The sequence below is a fragment of the Aspergillus foveolatus genome (genome assembly GCF_047715535.1).
Source record: "Aspergillus foveolatus strain CBS 279.81 unplaced genomic scaffold BDW70scaffold_1, whole genome shotgun sequence".
Classification (NCBI taxonomy): domain Eukaryota; kingdom Fungi; phylum Ascomycota; class Eurotiomycetes; order Eurotiales; family Aspergillaceae; genus Aspergillus; species Aspergillus foveolatus.
This window is the reverse complement of record NW_027396065.1, coordinates 344053-367261: the sequence shown is the minus strand read 5'-3', so window position 1 is coordinate 367261 and position 23209 is coordinate 344053. Positions and strand designations below refer to the sequence as shown.

The 23209-nt window shown below is 50.1% G+C and overlaps 7 protein-coding genes across 7 annotated transcripts; 4 read left to right on the top strand and 3 right to left on the bottom strand.

The window, feature by feature from the left end:
- Nucleotides 1-2148: 2148 nt before the first annotated feature.
- BDW70DRAFT_165495 (uncharacterized protein) lies at nt 2149-3818 on the top strand (the record flags this gene model as incomplete). Its single annotated transcript, XM_073741763.1, has 4 exons — nt 2149-2541; nt 2592-2815; nt 2868-3630; nt 3681-3818. 4 exons carry the CDS (start codon nt 2149-2151, stop codon nt 3816-3818), a joined length of 1518 nt encoding a protein of 505 aa, XP_073601037.1.
- Nucleotides 3819-4062: 244 nt separating this feature from the next.
- Nucleotides 4063-5793, top strand: BDW70DRAFT_125621 (uncharacterized protein). The gene is made up of 3 exons (XM_073734912.1): nt 4063-4614; nt 4664-5250; nt 5333-5793. Exons 1-3 carry the CDS (start codon nt 4465-4467, stop codon nt 5730-5732), a joined length of 1137 nt encoding a protein of 378 aa, XP_073601036.1. The 5' UTR covers nt 4063-4464; the 3' UTR covers nt 5733-5793.
- A 223-nt stretch (nt 5794-6016) lies between these two features.
- On the top strand, nt 6017-7891 carry BDW70DRAFT_125619 (U2 snRNP complex subunit CUS2). The gene is made up of 6 exons (XM_073734911.1): nt 6017-6227; nt 6354-6470; nt 6545-6942; nt 6996-7104; nt 7171-7326; nt 7396-7891. Exons 1-6 carry the CDS (start codon nt 6030-6032, stop codon nt 7606-7608), a joined length of 1191 nt encoding a protein of 396 aa, XP_073601035.1. The 5' UTR covers nt 6017-6029; the 3' UTR covers nt 7609-7891.
- A 613-nt stretch (nt 7892-8504) lies between these two features.
- On the bottom strand, nt 8505-13793 carry pmcA (putative P-type calcium ATPase). The gene is made up of 4 exons (XM_073734910.1): nt 10453-13793; nt 10264-10405; nt 9962-10217; nt 8505-9911 (listed from the first exon to the last, which is right to left on the bottom strand). The coding sequence occupies exons 1-4, from the start codon at nt 13471-13473 to the stop codon at nt 9032-9034; spliced, it is 4299 nt and encodes a 1432-aa protein (XP_073601034.1). The 5' UTR covers nt 13474-13793; the 3' UTR covers nt 8505-9031.
- Nucleotides 13794-15732: 1939 nt separating this feature from the next.
- On the bottom strand, nt 15733-19290 carry BDW70DRAFT_125614 (nucleoporin Nup84/Nup107 family protein). The gene is made up of 5 exons (XM_073734909.1): nt 19179-19290; nt 18887-19112; nt 16790-18838; nt 16289-16741; nt 15733-16219 (listed from the first exon to the last, which is right to left on the bottom strand). Exons 1-5 carry the CDS (start codon nt 19239-19241, stop codon nt 15870-15872), a joined length of 3141 nt encoding a protein of 1046 aa, XP_073601033.1. The 5' UTR covers nt 19242-19290; the 3' UTR covers nt 15733-15869.
- Nucleotides 19291-20285: 995 nt separating this feature from the next.
- On the top strand, nt 20286-21405 carry BDW70DRAFT_125611 (SUMO family protein SMT3). Its single transcript, XM_073734908.1, has 3 exons — nt 20286-20537; nt 20647-20927; nt 21024-21405. The coding sequence occupies exons 2-3, from the start codon at nt 20706-20708 to the stop codon at nt 21084-21086; spliced, it is 285 nt and encodes a 94-aa protein (XP_073601032.1). The 5' UTR covers nt 20286-20537; nt 20647-20705; the 3' UTR covers nt 21087-21405.
- BDW70DRAFT_125610 (uncharacterized protein) lies at nt 21406-22385 on the bottom strand. The gene has a single exon (XM_073734907.1). The coding sequence runs from the start codon at nt 22211-22213 to the stop codon at nt 21548-21550; it is 666 nt and encodes a 221-aa protein (XP_073601031.1). The 5' UTR covers nt 22214-22385; the 3' UTR covers nt 21406-21547.
- Nucleotides 22386-23209: the final 824 nt, after the last annotated feature.

Here is a 23209-nt window from a genome sequence, read left to right as displayed (position 1 = left end):
TATGTACGACTCGTGGACTTCCAAGTTGTACAATTATGTACAATCCAGTCTGATACAACTATAATTGCAGCTTCCTTCTCCTGAGGCAGTCATCCGAGTACAATGAAACTGCAATAGCCCTAACCCTAGGTGGGAGTAGGCACTTAAGTTTAAGCTTAAAGTGTCATAATAACCAACCCAGTAGCATTGCTGCTCGCAAGTCTGCAGAGCCAGACGGAGTTCTGCGTAGGAAGATACAGAGAAGTAAACATCCCTTATTGTAGCGTATCACGCATAAATGCAAGAGGAGCCGAGACTCCAGTTCCTCCAATCTGATATGGAGCGAGGCTACTATAGACTAGCGACCTTCATTTCCTCTTAGGCTGATTTGGTATGGTAAGCAATTAAGGCTTTAAGACTTTTGTAGATGAAGATAACTTGTCAGAAATTGCCGATCCCATTACGGACCTTCAACGTTCCCCTATACATGGCTGACTGGAGATTGGGGCGGAACTGCAAAACAGTTACCTACCCACCTACATAGGTATTTCGCCAAAAATAGGAAACAAACAGTTGTCTCTCCTACTCTCCAAATTTTTTGTAAAAATCGTCTAGTAAGCGTGATTTAGCTTTAGAGACTTAGCAATAGTCAGGATAGTTTCGGCTTCGAGCTGCCACATTAGATATTCATCTAGGTGGTTTGTGGATATGTCTAATAGATGGTTATGTATCTAGACATAGGGTTCGTAATGAGGCGGATCCCCATTAGGTGCCGTCTCTTGTGTCTTGTAGATACTGCTATCTATACCATACCCTTTAAAATATTCTTGCTAATGAGGCTCAGGATACTACTACCTGCACCAATACGCCAAACCTGCACTAATGGGTTTACAGACAAGCATGCGGGATGGCTCGCTTCTGGTTCTTCCCCTCTGCCTTGCTGCTGCGTATATGTAATCAGTAATGCTACTTGTGACACTATATCTGAAGTCCTCATACTTGCCCTAGCCTGATAGGGCTTCTAGTGCATAGTTTGCGGAGCGCAAGGCATAACGGTTCCAGGTTATCTCATACTTCGGGCCGGGTTGAAGAAAGCGCGAGTCACGGACAGAGTACGTGCGTAACAAGTCAGGAGACTAAGACTTCGCTAGGGTCATGCTCGCTACAACTGCAAGGCTTAGGCCGGGGACCAGACATTCCCTCGGCGAAAATAGGATTAGATCTCATTTGTCCGCGGATAGCCGGAGGAAAAGCTTAGCTAGTAGAAATTGATGTCTGCAGGCTGCTGAGGCTGGGGGCTCGATTCTCCTGTGCTCCGCACTTGGACGTTTGGTGAAGAATGTGATGCCACTCCCCCAGGTTAGCGCATACCAATGAGGTAGTAGAAGGACGCGGTGCGTCAAAGCTCATCGAATGGTATGTTGGCATCATGAGTTCAGCTGAAGTACCAAGGGGAAAGAACGCTATCGTTAGGTATCGTAATTTTAGGTCAAGATCTTCGTTCAGAGTGGTTATGGTGAGCTCATGGGTGCCACTTCCAGCTTTCATAGGCACAATCGTAAATAAACATGACTGATATCACCTGCCTATGCGATTCCTTGCCCGGAATCAAGACAGGGGATGACTCTGGAATCCAGTTACACCACTATTGTCTGATCAGCAACGGGGCAGCGGCCACCTACCTGGCAACGGGTCGGGTCATTAAAGGAGTATTTTTGTTGCACAATCATCCTAGAGGTACAAGAGTCCGAGCAGCCGGGAGTTAAGAGCTACCAAGACTAATAGAGAATTGAGCTGGATTAGTTGGCCTGCCTCTCCTGCCTTGCGTTGGCTTACCTCGTTTGGAATGCTGTGCAAACCTTCTTATTATTCTTAATTTCCCTGATTATTTGTTTCATTGACACTTACATATATGCACCGTGGCTTCTCTTGGACACTTGAACAGACGCTCGATAAAAGCTCACTTGGAGCATTACACCACACTCGGCACGGCATATTTTGCTACTCGTTCGGCGGGAAGGTCTCGGCATGGATGCAGATAAGAGTATGAGCTCGCCGTCGCAGTCGGACTCAACATGGAAAGGCATGGTTTGTCGGCGATTTCCTGCCATTTCGAAGGCTTTTCACATCTCGTCTCCGAAGTCAAAATCGCAGCAGCCCAGCGCCAGTATGAGTCCTGATATCGAGAAACGCGAGTCGCCTTCCGTACGGAGTGTTACACAGGATGGAACTGAAACTGAAATCCCTGCCTGTGATAACGAGGGCAGGTCAAGATATCAGAGATGGGCGCAGAATGTCAAGGGCCTTGAGACTCGAGGGATCGAGCCGGTGCCGATTGAGGAGCGGCAGCCCGTCAGCGCGTCTGCCTCGTTCCATATCCTGCTCACGTGGTTCAGTATGGGAATGGCGCTAAACAACTTAGTTGTTGGGACGCTGGGGACGGTTGTCATGCAATTAAGTTTTCTCGATGCGGCGCTGTGTGCGCTCTTTGGGAATGTGCTTGGATGCGTAGCGATCGGGTATATGTGTACCTGGGGGCCGAGGAGTGGGCATCGCACACTTGTGAGGTCGATCCATTGTGATCTGAGGAGATGGAAGCTCACAATTGCTAGATCGTATCGCGGTTTCTTACGGGGTTCAATCCTAGCAAGGTGTGCTGTTTTCTGAATGTGCTGACCAACATTGGTTATGGAATGATGAGCTCGACCGTCGGGGGCCAAATTCTGTCTAAACTGTCTGGCGGCGTTGTATCAGTTGTGGTTGGAATCATCATTGTAGCCCTTGTGAGTCTGGTGGTGGCCACCTTCGGGATGCATATATTCCAGTACTATGAGAGGTAAGCCTAACCATTATTTAACACAGAGACCAGCGGTCGCTAATGCGAGCAGATACTCATGGTTCCCGCAGTTGATGGTCTTCTGTATCCTGCTGGGATCATCCGGTCCAGAGTTCGATTTCAATACTGTCTCTATAGGGTCGGTAGAAGAAGTCAACGCCAAAAGGCTGGCGTTCTTCTCTCTTTGCCTCGCTGCCGCAATGTCCTGGGTGCCAGGAGCTGCCGACTATCACGTATATTATTCACCTGATATTGGGACGTTGAGGATATGGTCCATGACGACGGTAGGAGTAGGCTTAGCCATGACCACCACACTCCTTCTCGGTGTTGGGCTGGGAACTGGAATCGCCCACAATCCCCGCTGGGGCGCCATTTACGACGGGACCCCCGGTAGCGTGGTGATTGCGGGCTATGACCGACTGGGCGCCTTGGGCAAGTTCTGCGCCTTTCTAAACGTACTGACCATAGTATCAAACAATGCCCCCGGCTCGTATTCGATGGCGATGAACTTCCAAATGCTCGGTGACTTCTGGTGCAAAGTGCCGCGTCCTGTCTTCACTACTGTCAGTACCGCCATATACACAGCGTGCGCGATTGGCGGGCGGGATTCTCTCTACCAAATCTTCAAGAATCTCGTACCTTTGATCGGCTATTGGATCGTTATCTGGTTCACCATCTACGTTGAGTCGGATCTGATGTTCAACAGGGACAGACAGTACGATTGGTCTGTGTGGAATAACCCGCAAAAACTGCCTGTAGGGTTCGCGGCCACTGTTGCATTCCTGATCGGATGGGCGGGCGCTATTGTTGGAATGGTCTGCACCCCTCGCTTCTCAAAGAATCCAAGCTTGCTAACAGTGACCAGGACCAAATTTACTACACCGGACCGATTGCAAAAGCCATTGCTGGGGGGTGCGATCTGGGAGTTTGGCTGGGCTGTGGGTTCACGGCGGTTGCGTTTCCCCCGCTGAGAATGCTCGAGCTGCGCGTGATTGGGCGTTGACCAGCCTCTGGAAGCTCGAGAAGGGTCTGAAAGAAGAACGGTGAGGCTGGAACGGGTTGTAAATATCGCGTTTGGTGTTGTGTTGTTTGATCCTTGCATAAAGTATGTATAAGAGCACAGACTTGTGCGTCGAATCGCTGAGCAGGGATGACATCGTATGATTTGGTGCCCAAATGAACTAGTCGGGGGCTAGTCTGTCATGGCGAATTAAGGTGGATAGATTTCAATAAGCAGCTGCAGATAAGGAGAATCTCACGAACCTGGAATTGAAGGTGAACCGAGGCCGCGGGAAGGATGTAGAAGGGAATCAGTCGAACTGACTCGATGGAGATCTGGAGAAAGTGGGGTTGGCCCTTGGCTGCTCCCTTTGTTTCATAAAGGCCGTCTTAATCTCTTCTCCAGTACGGTAGTCCTCGTCCATCACCAAAGAATCCAGAATCTGGTTGAAATGGCCTCCTCAGTGGCAGCCTTGTCCCAGAGGCTTGCCATGACCCTTAAGGAAGCCTCCGCTGGGTCTTCAGTGGCAATCTTGTCCAAAAAAATCGCCAGTATCTTCAGAGATGCGACACCCCAGCAGATCCTCCAATATGTCGTCCCTCTCGTTGCAGCCTACCCCGTCCTCGTCGCACTGCTTCGCTTTCGCAATATGAAGCGACTGCACAGGAAATACAATTATCCCACGCGAGAGTCATTTGCCCAAATGACAGACGAGGACGCCTTCCAGATCCAGAAGAACTTGATACAAATCGAATTCCCTTTCTTCTACACAAAGTCCTTACAGTTTGCACTTTTCAAGGTATGACCAAGCTCTTCCAGCTGCTGCAAAACAACTAACATCATTGCAGACCTATGGTATCCCTACCATTTCGCGGACCCTGACCAAGACAAGCCAGTTCTCAAACGGCAGCACCTCCTACAAGCGCTATACAGACACAAGCGCCCTCGTCCAGGAGTTCGTGGGGCAGTCTCCATCCGCAGCTCGTGGACAGGCGGCTATTGTGCGTACTCGATACCTCCACAGTGGCTACCGAGCCTCGGGCATGATTCTCGATGATGACATGCTCTATACTCTCGGCCTATTCGCCATCCAGCCAGTGAGGTTCATCAACAAGTATGAATGGCGCCAGCTCACGGACATGGAGAAGTGCGCCATCGGCACCTTTTGGAAGAGTGTCGGCGACGGACTGGAGGTCAGCTATGATGCGCTCCCTTCTGGTAAGACCGGGTTCCGGGACGGCCTGCACTGGTTGGAGGAGATCATGGCCTGGAGCGATGCCTACGAGGAAAAGTGCATGGTACCGGATCCCAAAAACCGCGAGGTCGCTGACGAGACGACGGCGGTGTTGGTCTACCTTATTCCCAAGCCATTCCAGCACATCGGGTTGAAATTCGTCTCCTTCATGATGGATGACCGTCTGCGCAAAGCTATGCTGTAAGTTACACGGAAATGTTCCTTGAAACAACTTCAGGCTGCTACAGGCTGCTGTCGGATCTCCTAACTGACGTTTACGCAGTTACGACCCGCCACCGGCATCATATGCTAGCTTCTTTTCGTTCCTTGTGTCTGCGCGCCGCTTTGCTCTGCACTACCTTGCATTACCGCGGCCTCACTTCATGCGCATCAGAACCTTCACCGAGGAGCAATCTGTAGACGAGCGTATCTTCATCACTCAATGGGATGGCGATCCTTATTATGTTAAACCGACCATCTGGAATCGCTGGGGTCCGATGGCTTGGTACAAGTGGGCACTTGGCCGCCCTCTTCCAGGGGATGAAGGTGACAAGTACTATCCGAACGGGTATTACATTCCTGATGTCGGGCCCAAATATTTCGAGGGCAAGGGTAGAAAGCAGCAGCAGGAGGGCATGGAAGGCTTGAAAGTCTCGCGAACTGGCAAGTGCCCATTTCACTAATGGAGTGATTCCCATCTGCTATGATACCCAGGATTTGCGTAGATAATGTTCTCGATTATTAGTGCACACGATAGCAAGATAACTGATGTTCTTTGTATAATTGTCAATGTAACCCTGATAATAACTATTAGGCTGTTCAAGAGAATCTCTATTATTAGTACCGAGTTTAAAGGCTGGGAGCTTCCCGTTGCTTACGTAACTGTGTCATCAACGCTCCCCGCAAGCCAAAGGCTTGGACTTTAAACTCATACAACCTCTTCATTCAATTTGCGTATTATCACCTCGTCTGATCCTATAATGGCGCTCCAAGACCCCAAACACGACCCGACAGCGACAGGTTCCCCGCCCGCAATCAGCAACTTCCCGCAAGACCCATCCGACTTCGATAGCGACCCGCGAATCTCCTTCTCCAAGCTCGACAACAAATTCATCTTAGAAACAGACGATGGGCAGGAATATAGCTACGACACGATCTTGAAGCGGTGGATTCCGACGGTGTGTGCGCGCCTCGCTTTTCCTCTTGAACAGAATCTGCATGATCCGCTAAGTCTGCTGGATTTGGGTGGTTCGTGAAACTGATTGCTGGTTGGCGCCTCTTTTGCGCCTGTGGGTGTCCTCCAGATTGACGATGACTTGCTGCGGCAACAACAAGAAGCCTATAAAGTTGAAGGAGTGGATGAAGATGAGCAGGCTGGAGCGCAGAGGCTCAAGAAGAAGCGCAAACAGGGCAGTGAGGAGGTCAGTTGCACACATCGCCAAACTACTTTGTCCTATCGCCGTGTATGCATCGCTGATCGTTGGTTTATGGGCAGGGCGACGCTCAAAAACCAAAGAAGCAACGGGTCAACACCGCTGTCTTCGTTACATCTATCCCCCTCGACGCCGAGTTCGATGAGATCCGAGACATCTTTTCGCGGTGCGGCGTCATCGCCGAGGAGATTGACAGCGGCCGGCCCCGGATCAAAATGTACACGGATGACGAGGGAAAATTCAAGGGCGAAGCTCTAGTCGTCTATTTCCGACCCGAGTCAGTGAATCTCGCGATCCAGATGCTGGATGATTCAGACTTTAGGCTGGGTGTGCCTGGGCCGCAGGGGCCCATGCGCGTGCAGCCTGCAGATTTCTCTTTCAAAAGCCAGCAAGAGGCGCCGACGAAGACGAGCATGCGGGATAAGAAGAAAATCATTAAGAGAACGCAGAAATTGAATAAGTATGGCTCAGCTGTTTCAGGTGAAGGAGAGATACTAACACACGGATGCGTAGCAAACTCGCAGATTGGGATGACGATGAGCCCGCTGCACTGGTGGATACGAATTCCAAGTTTGAGAAGATCGTTATATTGAAGCATATGTTTACGCTTCAAGAATTGGAGGTACGTCTCTGCACCGGCACTGGTCTCTGGCTGCTACCCCCATTATTCTGAGCTGACAATACACAGGAGGATCCGGCAGCTATCCTTGACATCAAGGAAGATATCCGCGAAGAATGCTCAAAACTCGGAGAGGTCACAAATGTCGTTCTTTATGACAAGGAAGAAACTGGCGTCGTCAGCGTCCGGTTCTCGAATCCAGAGTCCGCGAGAGCTTGCGTCAAGGTACATACATAACCCACGTAACCCCTCTGTAGCCGTCGGAAGTCTGAATAAGTGTGCTGACATCGCCAGCTCATGAACGGCCGCTTCTTCGGCGGCACAGCAGTCGAAGCATACATCTCAGATGGAAGCGAGCGGTTCCGCAAGTCGAATGAGAAGCGCGCTGCACTGGAAGATCTCGCTGAGAAGGGTCTTGACGCAGAAGATGACGATGAGAATCAGCGTCTCGACGAATTTGGGACTTGGTTGGAAAGCTCACATACGGTGGAGAATACGGCCAAGTGAACTGTCCACCGCCACTGTCACCGTATAGGCCGGAATGCTGTTCATTCCGGCTCCTCATACTACTGTACCATAGACTCCCCATCAAGCAATGCCTTTACCTTCATCGGATCTCGAAATAATGCACATGATACGGGGTATCTCATCGCAAAAACGAAAACGTAGGTATCGAGTCATCTCCAGCTGAATTAACCGGACTCTTCTAGGATATGGAATCATGATTGCCAGTGCGCTTTCCATGACCTGCCTGTACGTAATAAGCATGCTAACAAAATGATTACTGCCACTCTCTACCCATACTCATAATTCCCTCCGGGCGTCCCGGTCTCAATGCGAATCCTCAAACAGTGCTATCGAACTACCTAGGAAAGTAGAGATCCAAATACTACATATGGAACCAGATTTTGGTGCACCGTGCTGTCCGAATATTTCAAGTAGCTCCTAATCTGATGCAGTGCTGGGAAATAATATTATAATCATAGTAGATATCCTAATGATAGTACTAACATAAGCTTGTATTGCTGCTGTTATTACTACTACTAGTAGTACTAGTAGTACTAGTACTGGCGAAGAAGTTCTGCGCGGAGGTAGATACTGCCAGCGGCTATTGGTGCCTGATTACTTTGCACCTATTTAACCCATATAGAAGTGCCCACTAAGGGAATAATACATCAGAGATTGGATTTGACTTCTAACTTGAGGGGAGATTTAGCTATGTTTGGAGCATGTGCTAGGACAGTGATAACCAATTTCAGTAGATATCGGACATGGCTTATAAGATTCTAAACAGCCTGACGTGTGAATAATACCTTGAAAGTAAGATGTACGCCATGTGGCAGGGGAGATGACGGCTGAAGTCCACGCCTTGCTTACGGAAGAGGTGTTAGTACTTGTTCGAATTCTCGGAAAATGGGTCCATTATCTTGTGTAGTAGTTATCCCCGCCGAAAACATCCCAACCTCGAAACCCAGTCAAGAGCACAGAACCGGATTGTGAGTACATAGTACAAAGAGAGTCCCGAAGGCAGAAGACAAGCAAAGCTAAGAGCTCCGGGACGGACAGACAACGAAAACAAGGAAAGCAAATGAGCCACCGAGAGCGCCAGGCTAATTAAAACTCCAACGGTAATGCAAATGAACAGGTAGCGAGTTGTCTATTGAGGAAGCAAGCAGTAGCAGGAAATGCGACGAAAACGTACGCATGTAGTACATTGTCACCCAGACGCCGAACAGACCCGGTGATTAAAGTTCCGAGAGAATGAAGACATATTGAGAAGAGAACTGCGTATAGCGAAAAAAGATAGCGGCTGGTCGCCACAGTACTTTTAAAATGACAAAATCGAAATACGATAAAGGGCCGACAGAGGTACCTTAATCGGTACTCGTTCAAAAGTAGAAAACGTATGTGATTAAGACTGAGGAGCGTATCATGACTGACTTTGACTAGACCGTGATCTAGACCTTCTACTTCGGTGTGAGGGTTCGCGCGCAGGCGGAGCGTGTTCAAAGAACGGAATCAGGTCTGGGTTTTGACTCGGAGGTGTTGTCGATGTCGCTTGATAGTCACCAATAATATTGTCATCCGGAGCGGTGTCCGGATGTACTTCAATGCCCGGTTGTCCGCTCCGTCCGCCATTGCTATTGAAATCGAACTTGAACGCCTCCCCTTCTCCAGGCCGCTCAATCGGAGACCAGCCGGCAATACTGCCAGCCACGACACCTGCCATCGCAGCGGCTGGGCCAAAGGCTGAGTTGGAGCGGGAACGCGTACGCCTCCTTGAGCGGGAATCCGGCGACGCAGAGAACGGAGGAGTGCCTTCGCTACTGTCGCCAACAGGAGTCCCCGGGGCCGAATTTTCACGCGACCTTGAGCCACTACGTGATCGAGGAAGAAGTTCTTGAGGATGCTGCAGCTTGTGAGCCACCTTCCTTAGGCGTCCACCACGAAGAGACTTGAAGAATTTCAGCTGGTCGCGAATCTCCTCAAGGGCAGGATTCCACTCAAAACGCCTGTCCTCGTCGGATACAATGAGCTCCGGCCCTTTCTTGCGATGGAAGGTCGGGATGAGCTTGCGAATGAACTCATCCGGAATTAGTCGAATGATCACACCAACCGGGATCGAGATGACGCCCAAGATCAGGCACACTGCCCATTGAGCTCCAGTGAGGCGCGTAACGGAGAATGCATGTCCACCGACGAAAATGATCAAAACCTGCCCTCCAATGATGATAAACTGAATGCCAATAAACCACCTATTGCGAACAAGACCATCGAAGATGTTGAGTCCGTTGTCCAAACGACGAGAGCTGATCCTTGTTAGACTATTCTGAACTTTCCTCGGGATCATAATACTCACTTCCATTGGTTGAAAATCTGCATCCAGACAAACGTGTTGAACACCACCGTTGTGAGGACAGTGTTTGCATTGTCATCACCAGAAAAGTCGATTATAGATTTCAGAATAGATCTTCCAGAGAAGTTGAGGACGAGCGTTACGACCAGTTGATAAATGCTCTGTCCGATCATCATTTTCCACATTGTCAAATTGATGAGGGGTGCGGATTTTGGCTCAGGTCGACGATTAAGAACATAAGGCGATGGAGGATCCGTTGCTATTTGTTGTTAGCTTATATTTAGGGTCGGGGAAGTCGAACGTACCAAGAGCGAGCGCGGCAAAAGTGTCCATAATGAGGTTGACCCACAGAAGCTGGACTGCAGTCAACACGGATTCCTCATCGCCACTAGCCACTGCGGAGATAAACGTGAGAAGAACGGCCGTGATGTTGACCGTGATTTGGAACTGTGCCGATTAGTTTATAGGCATATATAGAGTTGGCCATAACCTACTTGCAGGAATTTCTTCACCGCATCGTTGACGGTCCTACCCCAAGCCATAGCCTTTACGATTGAAGCAAAGTTGTCGTCCATTAAGATAATATCCGATGCCTCCTTGGCAACCTCCGTGCCCGTAATTCCCATGGAGAACCCAACATCAGCAGTTTTCAGAGCTTGAGCATCGTTTGTTCCGTCTCCCGTCACTGCAACAGTCTCGCCGAGTTTCTTGAGCTGGGAAACAAGAATCTTCTTGTCATCGGGACTGGACCTGGCGAGAACTTGTAGCCGTGGGATGATTTGTGTCATCTGACGGCTGCTGAGCTTTCGGAATTTAGGCCCTTCAATTGCAACACCGCCTGGGGTAAAGATGCCACATTCTTGCGCAATTGCCTTCGCGGTCACGATGTTATCGCCAGTTACCATACGCACAAAAACACCGGCGCGCTGACACTGTTGGACCGATTCAGTCACTCCGGCTCGCAGGGGATCTTGAATACCAAAGACACCAAACATGACCATGTCTTTGAAAATAGGATCGAATGCTGCGAGTGAACGATCTTCTTCCTGCGTGGGTGCTCCTCGGGGAGGCCACTCGGTAAAGTCGCGGTATACAAGGCCGATGGTTCTCAGGGACTGGGTAGCGTAACTATTGATGGTTTCGTCAAGTTTGGAACGGTCCTTGTCATCTAACGGCCCTTCCTCGAGATTCTGGGTAGGGTTTCGAACAATCCTTGTTGATTTTGCTAAGAGGACTTCAGACGCACCCTTGACTAGCATTCGATACTTCTTTCCATTGTCAATCTTGATAACAACTGCCATGCACTTGCGACCTGAATCGAACGGCACCATTTGAACGATACTCGCGTTGTCCCGTGCCTCGCTAAGCGATCCTAGTCCGAGGTATGTCCGCGCGAAGCCGAGGAGGGCCGTCTCGGTTTTGGATCCAATAAACGTCGTGGTCCCTTCCTGTTCTCCTTCGAATGCAGTCGAATTCAGGACTATTGAATCGAGTAGGAGCTCTTTGGCCGGTTTCGAGAGGCTTGACGCAAACTCAGAAGGGGACAATTCGTTTCCAGAATTAGCTGGTCGACCCTCGTTTCTGTTTGTTGGTGATGATGCCTGTGATCTCCCTCCGAATCTAATGCCAGTTCCCAGTGTTGCGGCGACAGCAGTCATTTTATTTTCAGTTAGTGTGCCTGTTTTATCGGAACATATTGTTGTCGCATTTCCCATGGTTTCACAAGCACGTAACAGACGAACCAGATTGTTGTCCTTCAGCATACGAGTCGTAGCGAACGCAAGCGCAAGCGTGACAGCCAAGGGCAAGCCCTCTGGAACCGCAACGACAATGACAGTAACAGCCACAATGAAAATCTGCAGGAAAGCTTGACCTTTCTCGTCCGCATTGCCAAGGCTTTTCAACTGGGCAAGGAATTTGATGAACAGAACGACAAACAGCAGTAAACCGGCAGCCAAGCCTAGTTTAGCAATGTATTCCGCGAGTACATTCAGTTTTGTCTGCAGCGGTGTGGTTTGGCCCTCGTCTTGAAGAGACATCATTGTCTTGCCGTAAGTTGAGTGCACACCAACAGCAGTAACCAAGAATGTGCCCACGCCTTCGGACACTTTGGCACCAGAGACGATAAACGGATCCATTTTAGCAAGGTCCTCATGTCGTTCAATAGCGCCGTAAACGTCCTGTGCGGGCGTTTTGCGCAGCACATCTGATTCACCGGTTGCAGACGACTCATCGCATTTGACATTGTGGCCTCCGATATAGATTCCATCAACCGGAACCAAATCACCAGGTTCTAGATGCATCACGTCGCCCACAAGGATATCATGGATAGAAATCTCGATCATCTTTCCGGAACGAATCACCTTGACGAAACGATCTTCTTTTTTCTTATTCAGCTTCACGAATTGGCGTTCCTTCTGCCAGTCATTTGCCGCACCGACAACGACAACTATCAAGATTGCGACGATGATGGCGACACCCTCGACCCATTGAACCCGCGGCTCACCGGGAGCTGCTGTGACTGACTGGTAAATTCCTAGCGCAAGCGAGATAATTGCGGCCACCGTCAGCAGGATGAGCACTTTATCATTGTATGCGAGCCAGGCAAGTTCGAGGATGCTCTTGGTCTTCTTTTCGGGGAGTTTGTTTGCTCCGAATACGCGCTTACGATCAGAATAGGCATTCTCATCCTGCTCATGTGGTGTGGTATCAGCGCGGGACGGCTCTGCGGGCGGCGATTCAGCGGCAGGCTTTGGCAGAGGCTGGTTGTTGCTCGGGGCTGTTGCATCCTCGAAACTCACCGAGCCGTCCAACTCGGTCTCATCCAAGCTCAACCCGCTGCGCGGATCGGTCCGCAGGCCCTTGGCGAGACCAGCAAGACCGCCAAGGGCGTAGAACGCGCCAAGGCTCTTGGGATTCAGCAATTTGTTCAGCTGGCCTGGCGAGAAGGCAAAACGATTGTTCTCAACCTCGAATTCTGCCTCGCGACCCGGGTCCGGCAGAAGAGCTTCCTCGTAGTTTTCGATCGTCATCTTGGCCGAACTCGCGGGCGACCCATGACTTCCAATTGACCGTGATTCGGCTCCATTGGTATGGCTCGAGTCTTCAGACTCGAGTGAGTTGCCGCGAGATCTGGCGCCCGGTACGGAGAGGTAGTTTGAGTCGCCCATTTTCGCGCCGGGAGATAAGGTATTGGTGCGAGGCGAAGGCGACGTTGGCCTGCTATCGTGTTCCCTGCCCTCTGACGAAGCATACGAGCGTACTGAATGAGCCGAGCGGGTATCTGAAGGAGAAACAGTGCTACTGTTCAGGAGCGCGCTGGTGTCTGTGTGATCAGCATTATACGCAGAGCGTGACTGCGAAGATTGCGAAGGAGCTTCGATCTGGGGAGGAGGTTCCGAGGAGACGACCGCCGACGTATCGATTGTTATCGTGGGTGCTCGTTCTCGGCGAAGTGGCGTCGAAGCAGGCTGTCTGGAGTCATTATTCTCGCTCGACTGTCTCGGCTCGGACATGATCGGCCAACGATGCGACGACGGTCCTCAAAGAGCCTCACGAGGACAAAGAAAGGCTGGATTTCAACAAGAATGTGGCTCCGGAAGGAGCAACTCGACGGTGCTCGAACCGGTCATGAAAACAGCTAGCAAGGAGAGACAGGCCCCATTCAGCTATAGATACCTTAGAGAGAATGCTGAGGCTGCGAGTGCCCAAGGGTCCAATCAGCCAATGCCAGCGGGCAACAAAGGGCGACCAAGAAAGGGATGAATGGGATGTAGTGAGTGATGAGAATGAAGCACCAAAGTACCTCTGTAGGTAGGAGACCCTGAAGCGGAAAATAGACTAAACGGCAACCAGACTAAAGACGTACGCTCTGCTTAGGTCACTCCACAGTCCGATCGGTGGGACTTCCAGAACCAGTCTCGTATTTCTTACCTGTTTGACTAGTTAACTGGCTACTACTACTGTATTGCTCGTTTTTTGCGAGTAACACGGTCACCAATATTAAGAGATCCAGCTATCAGTCTATGGTATAGACTTCTCAACACCACCACTTCCAAGAAAAAAAGAACTCGCCAAAGGTAGAATCCCCTTTTATGGGACCCGCTTAACTCAAGTAGAAACAGAAACCGAGCTTGACATAAGTCCCCGCTAACCTTACTCGCTGAGTCGCCGCTACGCTTGCACTGCCTCCTTCTCCCGTCTCCATTTTAACCAGTCCAGACCAGCTCTGTTTCCGGTTTTCCTCAATTGATTCGATCCTTGTCACAATCATGTCAAGAGAAAGTTTTCTCACCCACGGGCCTGGACTAGACACGACTACGTATGCTGCTTTCTAGCCTCTCTTTCTCTTTCACTCATCGATTGGATCCATCAGGGCCGAATACGAAACCTGCGCCAGCTGCCAGCTCCTTCTGCAGGATGACCGACTCTAGACTGAACCACGCTGGCATACCGCCAGCGTTGCCAGCATTGCCATCAGACGCTATGTCGTTCCCTGACCCAACAAAACAACTGTGCCAAAAAGCACAGATTCATTGGCCGGAATAATAATGCTCAAGCTCGCAAGTCCAACCAAAGCAGCAGTCCAAGACTCAAACAAATAGCGTTGCTGATTCGGCGGCTTGGCGGAGGCTGTGCAAGACCACAATCCCCACCCCACCTTTTCTTCAATTCGGGCACATAAAAATGAAGCTTCACTATTAGCTTCACTATTATTTTTGTGCTGCTTGTCCATTGGTGCTTATCTGCAGTGCTGTTCAAAGTCAAGGCTCTGAGGATTCTCTAGTTTGCGCTGGTTAAGATGTCCTTTTCCTGATTTGGGGTGGAGTTGCAGTATCACAAAATCAATGGGCCATGCGGCAACGCGCACTCTAGTCTGGACGGTCTGGAGATTCTTGTTTTCGGTGTGTGACCACTGACGATCATGCTATCGCCTCGGTAGAGCACTCGAGCCTTGGAAGCTGCCGACTGCGGTTTGAGTTGTTGCCACTGCAGGATGCAGGTATGTCTGCCATATTAGTCAAGATGAGGTCTTTTACTTCAACTCTCGAAAAGTGAGGACCCTAGTCTTTGTCTATACAGATTCGTATAGTTATGTTAATTACAAAGGCTACGAGTCCAGCGCCAGCATGACGTGTTTCCGCCCTCTTCAGGGCTCAATGCCGACTCCTTAAATCGTGATAGGCGAGTTCGCCAAATCCCGTACGACGGGAGTTCTCCGTTTAGGTATCTCTCCGTTGGCCGGGAAATTGGCTGATCAACGTGAAACGACGATGACTTTATGTTATAATTAGACTCTGCAGAAGACTTTCAAGCCCATAGCATCTATTACTACGTACTCGACGCTCGAGAACAGCTGGTTGAGAACCACCTGGCCAACGTGCATAGGGATAGGTATGTCGATTCGCTGGCGGTTCTTGAGCGTGAACGCGTAACGTGGGCCAAGACGCCTCAACAGCGTCGTACCCTGTACGGCGCAGTCACAATAGTGGCGTCGATAACTCAATCGTAATGCCTACAGATTATTATTACGGTTATGGCTATGATCTTTCCTGCCTAATCGAATCCAAACAGCGGTGACGACTTGATATCCAACGCCTTATATCAGGCCTAATACTTCTTCAAAGCGTCCAGTCTCTAGACTAAGGTAAGAGCAAAACCTGAAGGAGGCGAGCGGTAATATGTAGCCTGGAGTCCAAGAATACAAGGATATATATCCAATACTGAGTAAGACTAGACGAAATGAAAGAACCTCCATTGGTAATGTACATCCAGTTCCATTCCCATCCATCAAACCAATGCTCAAGTAGTTCCGTAGTGGGCCAGACAAGATACTATCTGGTAAAGTAGATACTGTATAGGTCCCATACCATGCACGCAAAGAAATACGACATCTAACAACGGTACAACCTTACCTCGCCGTTCCCAAAATCTGCCCCTCCTCATCCTCCTCATTCACAGTCACAGTCCAAAGCCCCAAACTCTCGCCACCAGCAGAACGGGCATCTGGCTTCGCGTGCGCATTCACCATCGCCTTACTCGAGAGTGCTAGGGCGTCCATCAACTCGGCCATTCGCTTCCCAGCCACAAAGCTACGTGTTAGAGGCTCGTTCTCGGCCACCTGCATGGCCAAATTCATGCATTGCACTAGGATCTCGGAGCTGACGATGTGCGCACAGTAGTAGAGGGCGCTGTGGTATTCGAGGAAGAGTTCGGGGATGTAGGTGGTGCGGATTTGTTCAAGTTCGGCGGCTTCGGTTTCTGGAGAAGCAGCATTAGTGGGTGGTTTAGGGCCCGTGTTAGAGGTTAGATATGGTAGATAAGACTTACCGTCTCGCGGGGTGACTAGCCAGTCGTAAAGGATATTGTCAATGTGCACGCTGATGGCGTCTAGGGCGTCGTGGACTTCCTCCTTAATGCCCTTGATGGTTCCCGAGTCTCGTCGGCGTTTGAGCTTGTCGACTTTTTCGCAGGTAAGAGCAAATGCTTCCAGAGCGTCAAAGGCGAGGATGAGCTGTTCTAGGTCGCGCATAGTCTGTGACTGCGCGTATAGAAGTCGGGTCTGGCTAGTGGATTGCAAGCTAGTATTGGATGATTTATTCCGCTTGTGACCAAAGGACCTCAATTTTGACGGACTGGAGGGCTCTGGGGTGCCGCGGTCAGTTCCATCCTCATAGTCCCCTGGGTAGAAGTCCGCAATATCAAACCCGAAGAATTCACGCGAGAGGTCCGAAAGGCGCATCCGCCGGCTCAGCTCTCGAGCAGCAGGAAGTTTGCCGGATACTGTCGGAAAGGTTAGCATAATTCGGAGTCAAATACAAACAAACTCACTGAAGAATTTCTTGTAGAGCTCTGTCCCAAGAAGACAGATCCGGCCCCATTGCCCGTCGACAAAACGAAGCCATTCAACGCTACGTATGAGTCGCTCGTCTTGCGTCGAAATTTCCGTCCCGATGAAATCCTTCTTGACGGGTGCCAGCTCGCGGATGCCATCCTTGCGAATAATGACTTTTGATACCCACTTGAATGTCCTCGTGTGCTCGACAGCAGACTTTACAGCTGTGACCGAATCCCATTGCTGTGCGATAACTGCTTCGATGTCGATTCCGTATTTGTTTATCAATTGAACTAGTAGTCTCCTCTCTCTCTCTTCGACGATCTCGAGTAACACATCCCCAAGCACCAGATACTGCCCAAGCTCTGGTAGAAGCGACGCATAGAGCGGAATGATATCGACAAGCCCAGCTTCCTCTAGGTCAGCAATATACCCAATCACATTTACCGACGCAGTTTCAAGGAATTGAATATCTTTGCGCACGTAGCCGGCCGAGTCCGCGACAACATAGAGGTGAGCAGCAATTCGTAGCGCATCACGATCCTCAGCCGCAATCAAAAGAGAGTCATCCACGTAAGTGGGTTCCAGGTCAGGCACGTATGACGGTCCGTCTCTATTGGTAGCTGCCTGCGAGACAGCTTTCGCCAAGGACGTGAAGAAGGTGTCATAGTTTTTACCTAATATCGCAGCTTGAATTGTCCGGTAGGGGTTTCGAGCCTCGCCACCGACTCGATCGTTACCTTTGGTGTACTGCACAAATTTGTTGAAATCCGCATACCCGGCAGGTTCCGGCTGGAAGACCACAGGGCTTGTGGGAGAATGATTGAGCTTTCGCTGGAACTGCTTGCAGAAGCCCCTGTAACGGGATAAAACCTGATTGTTGAACCAAACATAGAGATAATCGTCCCAGCTCGTGCACACCTTGCTAGCTGCTTCTGAGTCACCACACAACAGCCCGTAGACAGCCCGTTCGAAATCTTCTGTCTTTGAGTCTCGCGCAAGGCTAGAACAAGCAGCCCTCCAGGTTTCTTGGGACCGGAAGTTCATCATACGTGTTACTCCATCATCAGAAGGCGTTGCTTCCCCATTCGACTGGGCATCGATGCTGGAACCGCAGATACTGACTGCGCGCCAGTGCTCCAAGCGGTCTGACGCCCACTGCCTAATCTTAGTCCAGTCCTCGCCCTGTCGAAGCATTTTCCAGCACGTCATCCAGGTAGCACGCTCGTAAAATTGGTCCTTTCTCTGGAGGTTCTGTTTCTGGCGGGTGACTGCATCGGGGTCTAGCTGTGTTATCAGCGGTTCGGATTGTTCAGAAGTCAGTAAGGAAGCCGTAATCCCTGGGTCGTTCGGTTCCAGAGGTTGAGGCCAGGCGCGTAGCCGCTTCTGCCCCTTGATAGTCTCTTTGGTATACAGCCATCCATGAGTCCAAGAGCCTTGTCCTCTCTCAGCCTGTATCTCTAATTCTGAGATCAAAGAGTCGATGTCCTGACTGGAAGACCGCGCAGTTTGTTCCAACCATTTCATAATAATCACGCATTCCACCGCATATTGGTCCGCCTTCATGAACTGATCCCAAATGTCGCGATCTGACGAATACCGATGGAGCTTTTGAAATGCAGTCTCTTGTGCTTGTAGGAAGCTGGCTCTACTAGCAGGGTCGTCAACACTGACGAGGTTCAGCAGAAGCTGCCAAGTACTTGCTTCTAACTGTAACCGTTGCAGCTCTTCTTCGGTTTTAGCGTCACTCGTGCCGTTGCTGTTACTAAAACTCCATCCCAATTTCGCTCTTTTAAGTGTGTTTTGTTTGGAAAGGTCCTGAATCGCGTCCTGCGCAATGGTTTGGCATCCCTTCACCAACTGGTAGACAGCCTGGTAGTTCTGAAATTCGTCCGCGCGGTTAGCCTTTTGTTTAAAGCGGTCCAATTTATCGGCGAAAGCTTCGATCTGGCGGGTAACTCGGTCGGCAGTCCGGCGAAGGGGGTGCAGTGCTTGCTTTGCGCCTGCTGAGGTGAAGAACTCAGAAGCAGTGACGTCGACTCCATCTATAACGCGGTCAGAAGCATATTCAGTCTCATGTTGAAAAGACATACTCTGGCCATTTGGGACTCCAACTAGGTTCAGGGGTGATTCGCTGCCGTTCCGATCTTCTACTGAGGCATTTTCTTCCAGTTCTTGCTCCTCTTCCTCCATGTCCTCGTCATCTTCGACCTCTAACATTTCATCTTCGTTGTACTCCTCCTCTTCATCATCCATTGGTTCATCATCATCGTCGTCAATTTCGATGACTTCGGTATTGTTCGGTTGCCGCTGGTCCTGCTGTAAGAAGCCATGGGTTAGAGCGCTGAGTCGGCGAGGTATCGAACCCATAAAAACAATACTTACATTCAATGACGTGAAGCCGGACACAGAGCCGGCCGACCCGGCAGCTCTACTCAGCGGAGCCATAAGCTAGGCAATAGTAAAAAAACAGTTTGCCAGCAATGGACTGGGAAGCAGCAGAATAAAGCTGCGTGACAGTGTTTCTGCCTCTTTTGAGTTGTCACCCGCATGAATTCTCGTTGGCCCAGCGCGCTGTTTTGGTCGACTGCCGCTAGCCCTAAAGTAGACTAGTGCCTAAACCTTCACGCCATAAAAATCCTCCCGCGCTTTCTGCTGGTCGATTTCTTCTTTTTCCTTTCTTCTTTAATGTCAATTAGGCAATCATTAGAGTCTCGGAACGAGCGCTTCAATCTTCGTTCAGGTCAATCGGCCTCTCGCGTGCTCAAGATTGTCTTAGAACAATCCAGCAGTTCTTACAACTAGTCTAGCTCTTAACTTATATGGGAGCTCAGACTGCAAAGGAATTGTTACAGCACATTCACCGCTTCTAACTATGCCGGTGGAACGCTTAACTTCGATATATACAGCAGCTCGAATAATGGGCATTGCTGTCATCTGGACAGCAGCAGAATGTTTTTAGAGAAGGGTTATGAAGCTTCCTGTTCGCGCTGCTTCATCCGGAGTTTTAGGAGGTTTGGTTTCGGGCAGCTAGGAGTTTTCGCGTCGTCTCCTTTTTCTTTGTAGAAAGCACTGCAGCATTCATACAAGGCGTTGATTTGAGCCTGGCACCTTTCCTCTTGATAGGAGTTCTTGGTCAAGCATGCTGCTGCCGTCAATGCCTGTTTGGCTCAATGTGTCCATGGTTCGGGAGTCTACCTTGAATGGCGCACTAGGCATGTCAGCACTGATTGAAAGATCAAAGGGGAATGAGACTGTACTGCTCGTGGATGGCAAGGGGGATCGAACGCTATATCCTCTTTCAGTCCACCCTAGAAGGCGTTATCTCCAAGTTCTCTCTTTCAAGTCTAGGTACATATATATCTGCTCACCATGATGTAATTCGTTTTGTATACTCAGGAAGCAAATTGTACTTGAAAGTCGAGAGCAACACACAGAGCGTCTTCTGAGAAACACAACTAATAAACGGAAATAGCCCCGGAACAACAGACGGTTGGCTGGGAGCGTCAATCGAGGATGAATTGACTAACATTATACTCTCTCCCCTTCCACCGCTTGAGACTTGCGCCGCAAAATAGATTCTCCGCAATTCTTCACTGGTGGGGGCTTCGATCACCTTCTTGTCGCCTCCTACTACGACTCATTACCAACCCAACATCTTCCGACTTGCTCTCTTCGCGGTCTGTCCTTCAGTACAACATCGTTTTTGACGCTGAACTGTCACCTCCGACACCTCAACGTTGTGTAAGCCCGCCTTCTTCTCTCCGCGCCCAGTTCCTCTTACCCCGCATTATATCGCAAGATCGCAACACACACTTAATCAAGAATACACTAACGCAACGCTCGCTCGCAGGCTTCCAACAATACAGCTTTTTTAGCTAGTCTTTCCCTAACTCCGAAAAAGTTTCAACAATGTCTGATCCATCTGCTCCCGCTCCTGAGGCACCTGCGCCTGTTGAACATCTGAATATCAAGGTCACCGACAATAACAACGAAGTTTTTTTCAAGATTAAGCGAACAACTACCCTGAAAAAGCTTATGGATGCATTCTGTGACCGTCAAGGGAAACAGCCGTCAACAGTTCGTTTCCTTTTCGATGGAACGCGCGTACGCCCAGAAGATACACCAGACACGGTACGTCTTGTCTTGATCTTCCATATACTCATTTTAGACCCAACTCAAAAATCTACTACTTTGTTCATTCTGCTAACATGCTTATCTACCCCCTAGCTCGACATGGCCGATGGTGATACCCTTGAAGTTCACCAGGAGCAAATCGGCGGTGGTTTCTAATTTACCAGAGTCCGGCTTCCCTCCTGTCCTTCACGCGAAATCTTTGTCGGTATCCTTTTTCTGGCGCATGGGTGATTGAGTTGGCATAAACCTGACTGGGCGGGCTTTCTGTGTTGCGAGGAGTGTCACAAGAAGGGTTGAGATAATGGCAGGTGGCAGCTTGACTGCATATTACCTTGCTGCTGCATCTGCCATCTTCCTTGTTTAGAGGCATTATACGCCAGCTCCCTTTTGTCATCCCTGATGAAATATCCTGAGCGCAACATAATCTATTGCCCTGCCTATATTAATATACATGAGTTTTATTCCGGCTTAAACTCTCACCCGGATAAATATTCCTCACAAAGACAGTCAACTCCGTATAAACTTCACCGGAATTAGGAGGGGAAAAAGCAAGAATGAACGTGTAAAACCGTAAAAAGAGAGCCCCATAAAAACAAATGAAATGGCAGAGATATAAATCAAGCGTCCCAAATAGCGGCCTTCGCCTTCTCCTCTTCCTCCTTAGCCTTGGCTGCCTCCTCCCTCTCCCTATTCCTCCGTCTAATCTCCTGCTCCTTCACGGCCCGGTCGTAAGCTCGCTGTTCCTCCGTCCTCTTGGGCGCTCGAATCCCCAACGCGCCTGCAATCAACCTCCCTGCAACAGCAGTCTGCTTCTCTGGCCGCCGATTTGGGTCTCGTGCAGACGTCGAAGCAGACGAAGGTCTGGATCGAGACGAAGAATCTGGCCCACATCCACCGGCCGTCGCTGCCGCCACGGCATTAGCAATCCACGGCTGAGATGTTTGCGGGGAGATTGGGGTGGGCGGCGGGTCAAGGGGCCCCTCGGCTACCGCGGGAGAGGTGGCCAGGCTTGTAGCGACATTTGGTGAACCTAGCTCGTCTTCGAGGCCGGCACCACCTCTGTCTGTATCTTGATCCGATAGCTCGAGTTCATCTTCCCAGGAATCGGCGACGACAGGCGCTTTCTTTTTCTTTGCCGGGAGCGCGGTGGTAGCTGTAAGTTTCGGCCGCGCGATGTCGGTTATGGAAGAAGTCTTTTCGCCAATGTGGAGTTCGCGGAGAGAGGACTGGAGCTCGGATGTTGCTGTTGCTGTAGTTGGGGATGTTGCTGCGACTGTGGACATTTGGGCTGGCGTTAGTAACGAGTCTCCGGAGAGCGCTGGGTGTGGTTTAAGTGCAAGCAGGACGAGCTTCAGCTTCGGGCGTCAAAGCAGAGCTAGCAAAAGGACGAGAGCGAGAGAACTTGGAACTTAAGAAAATAAGAAAATAAGAAAACAAGAAAGAAAGACAAACCCTTTGCAACAGCCGGAGACTTAGCAGCCTTGCTGGCCATCTCCACGCCTGAACTTTTATATGACACCTGTAGATGTGTCTGGACCGAGTCGAAAAAGTGGTTGCAGTTATTAATAGTTGATGTGCGATAATGTATGGCGTCAGTCTGGAGTCTGCGGCGGCTACCTAAGTAACCAAACGTTTCAACACCAACCCCGCCGTGTTTGGGATTCTTAACTCTGGTTGGGTCTCGTGATCGAGATGAGGGGAGGGAAAATCAAAATGCGGCAGAGCTTCGTGATTGGAAGCTCGCGAAGCCGCTGGAACGCTGAGCAAGACGATCGACGCTGGCGGAGATCGACTGGAGAATGATGGAAAGACCCAGCGGCCGCATGTTGTGTGAATGTGCATGTTACAGTATGTCCAGGTAAATCTGGGGTTGATTGCGTACAGCTTGATATCACTCTGAGGTATGCGGGACAGAGTTCTTCTCATACTTTATTATGCTAATATTAGTGCTTCTAGGGTTTGACACTACCAAGAACCCCATATTCCCCCCATTTTAAACGGCTATATGCAGACGGCTATTTGGCTAAACTTCTGAGCAATTTTTTTGCGTGCAAAATATGCATACTGCGTGGGCATGGCCATCAATATGTCTTCCCGAGAGACCGTGGACAGCTCCCTCTGTTCCCGAGAAAGCCAATCGAGAAAGCCAATCGTTACTGTACTGTATGCCCTTGGGCTCCCATAATCATGCCCGCTAGGAATGGTAGGCGGGGAGTCCGAGACCGGCGCGGAGGGTTGTTTTGGGAAACTAGTAAAGACCCCAGATTTCCCGAGGTTGT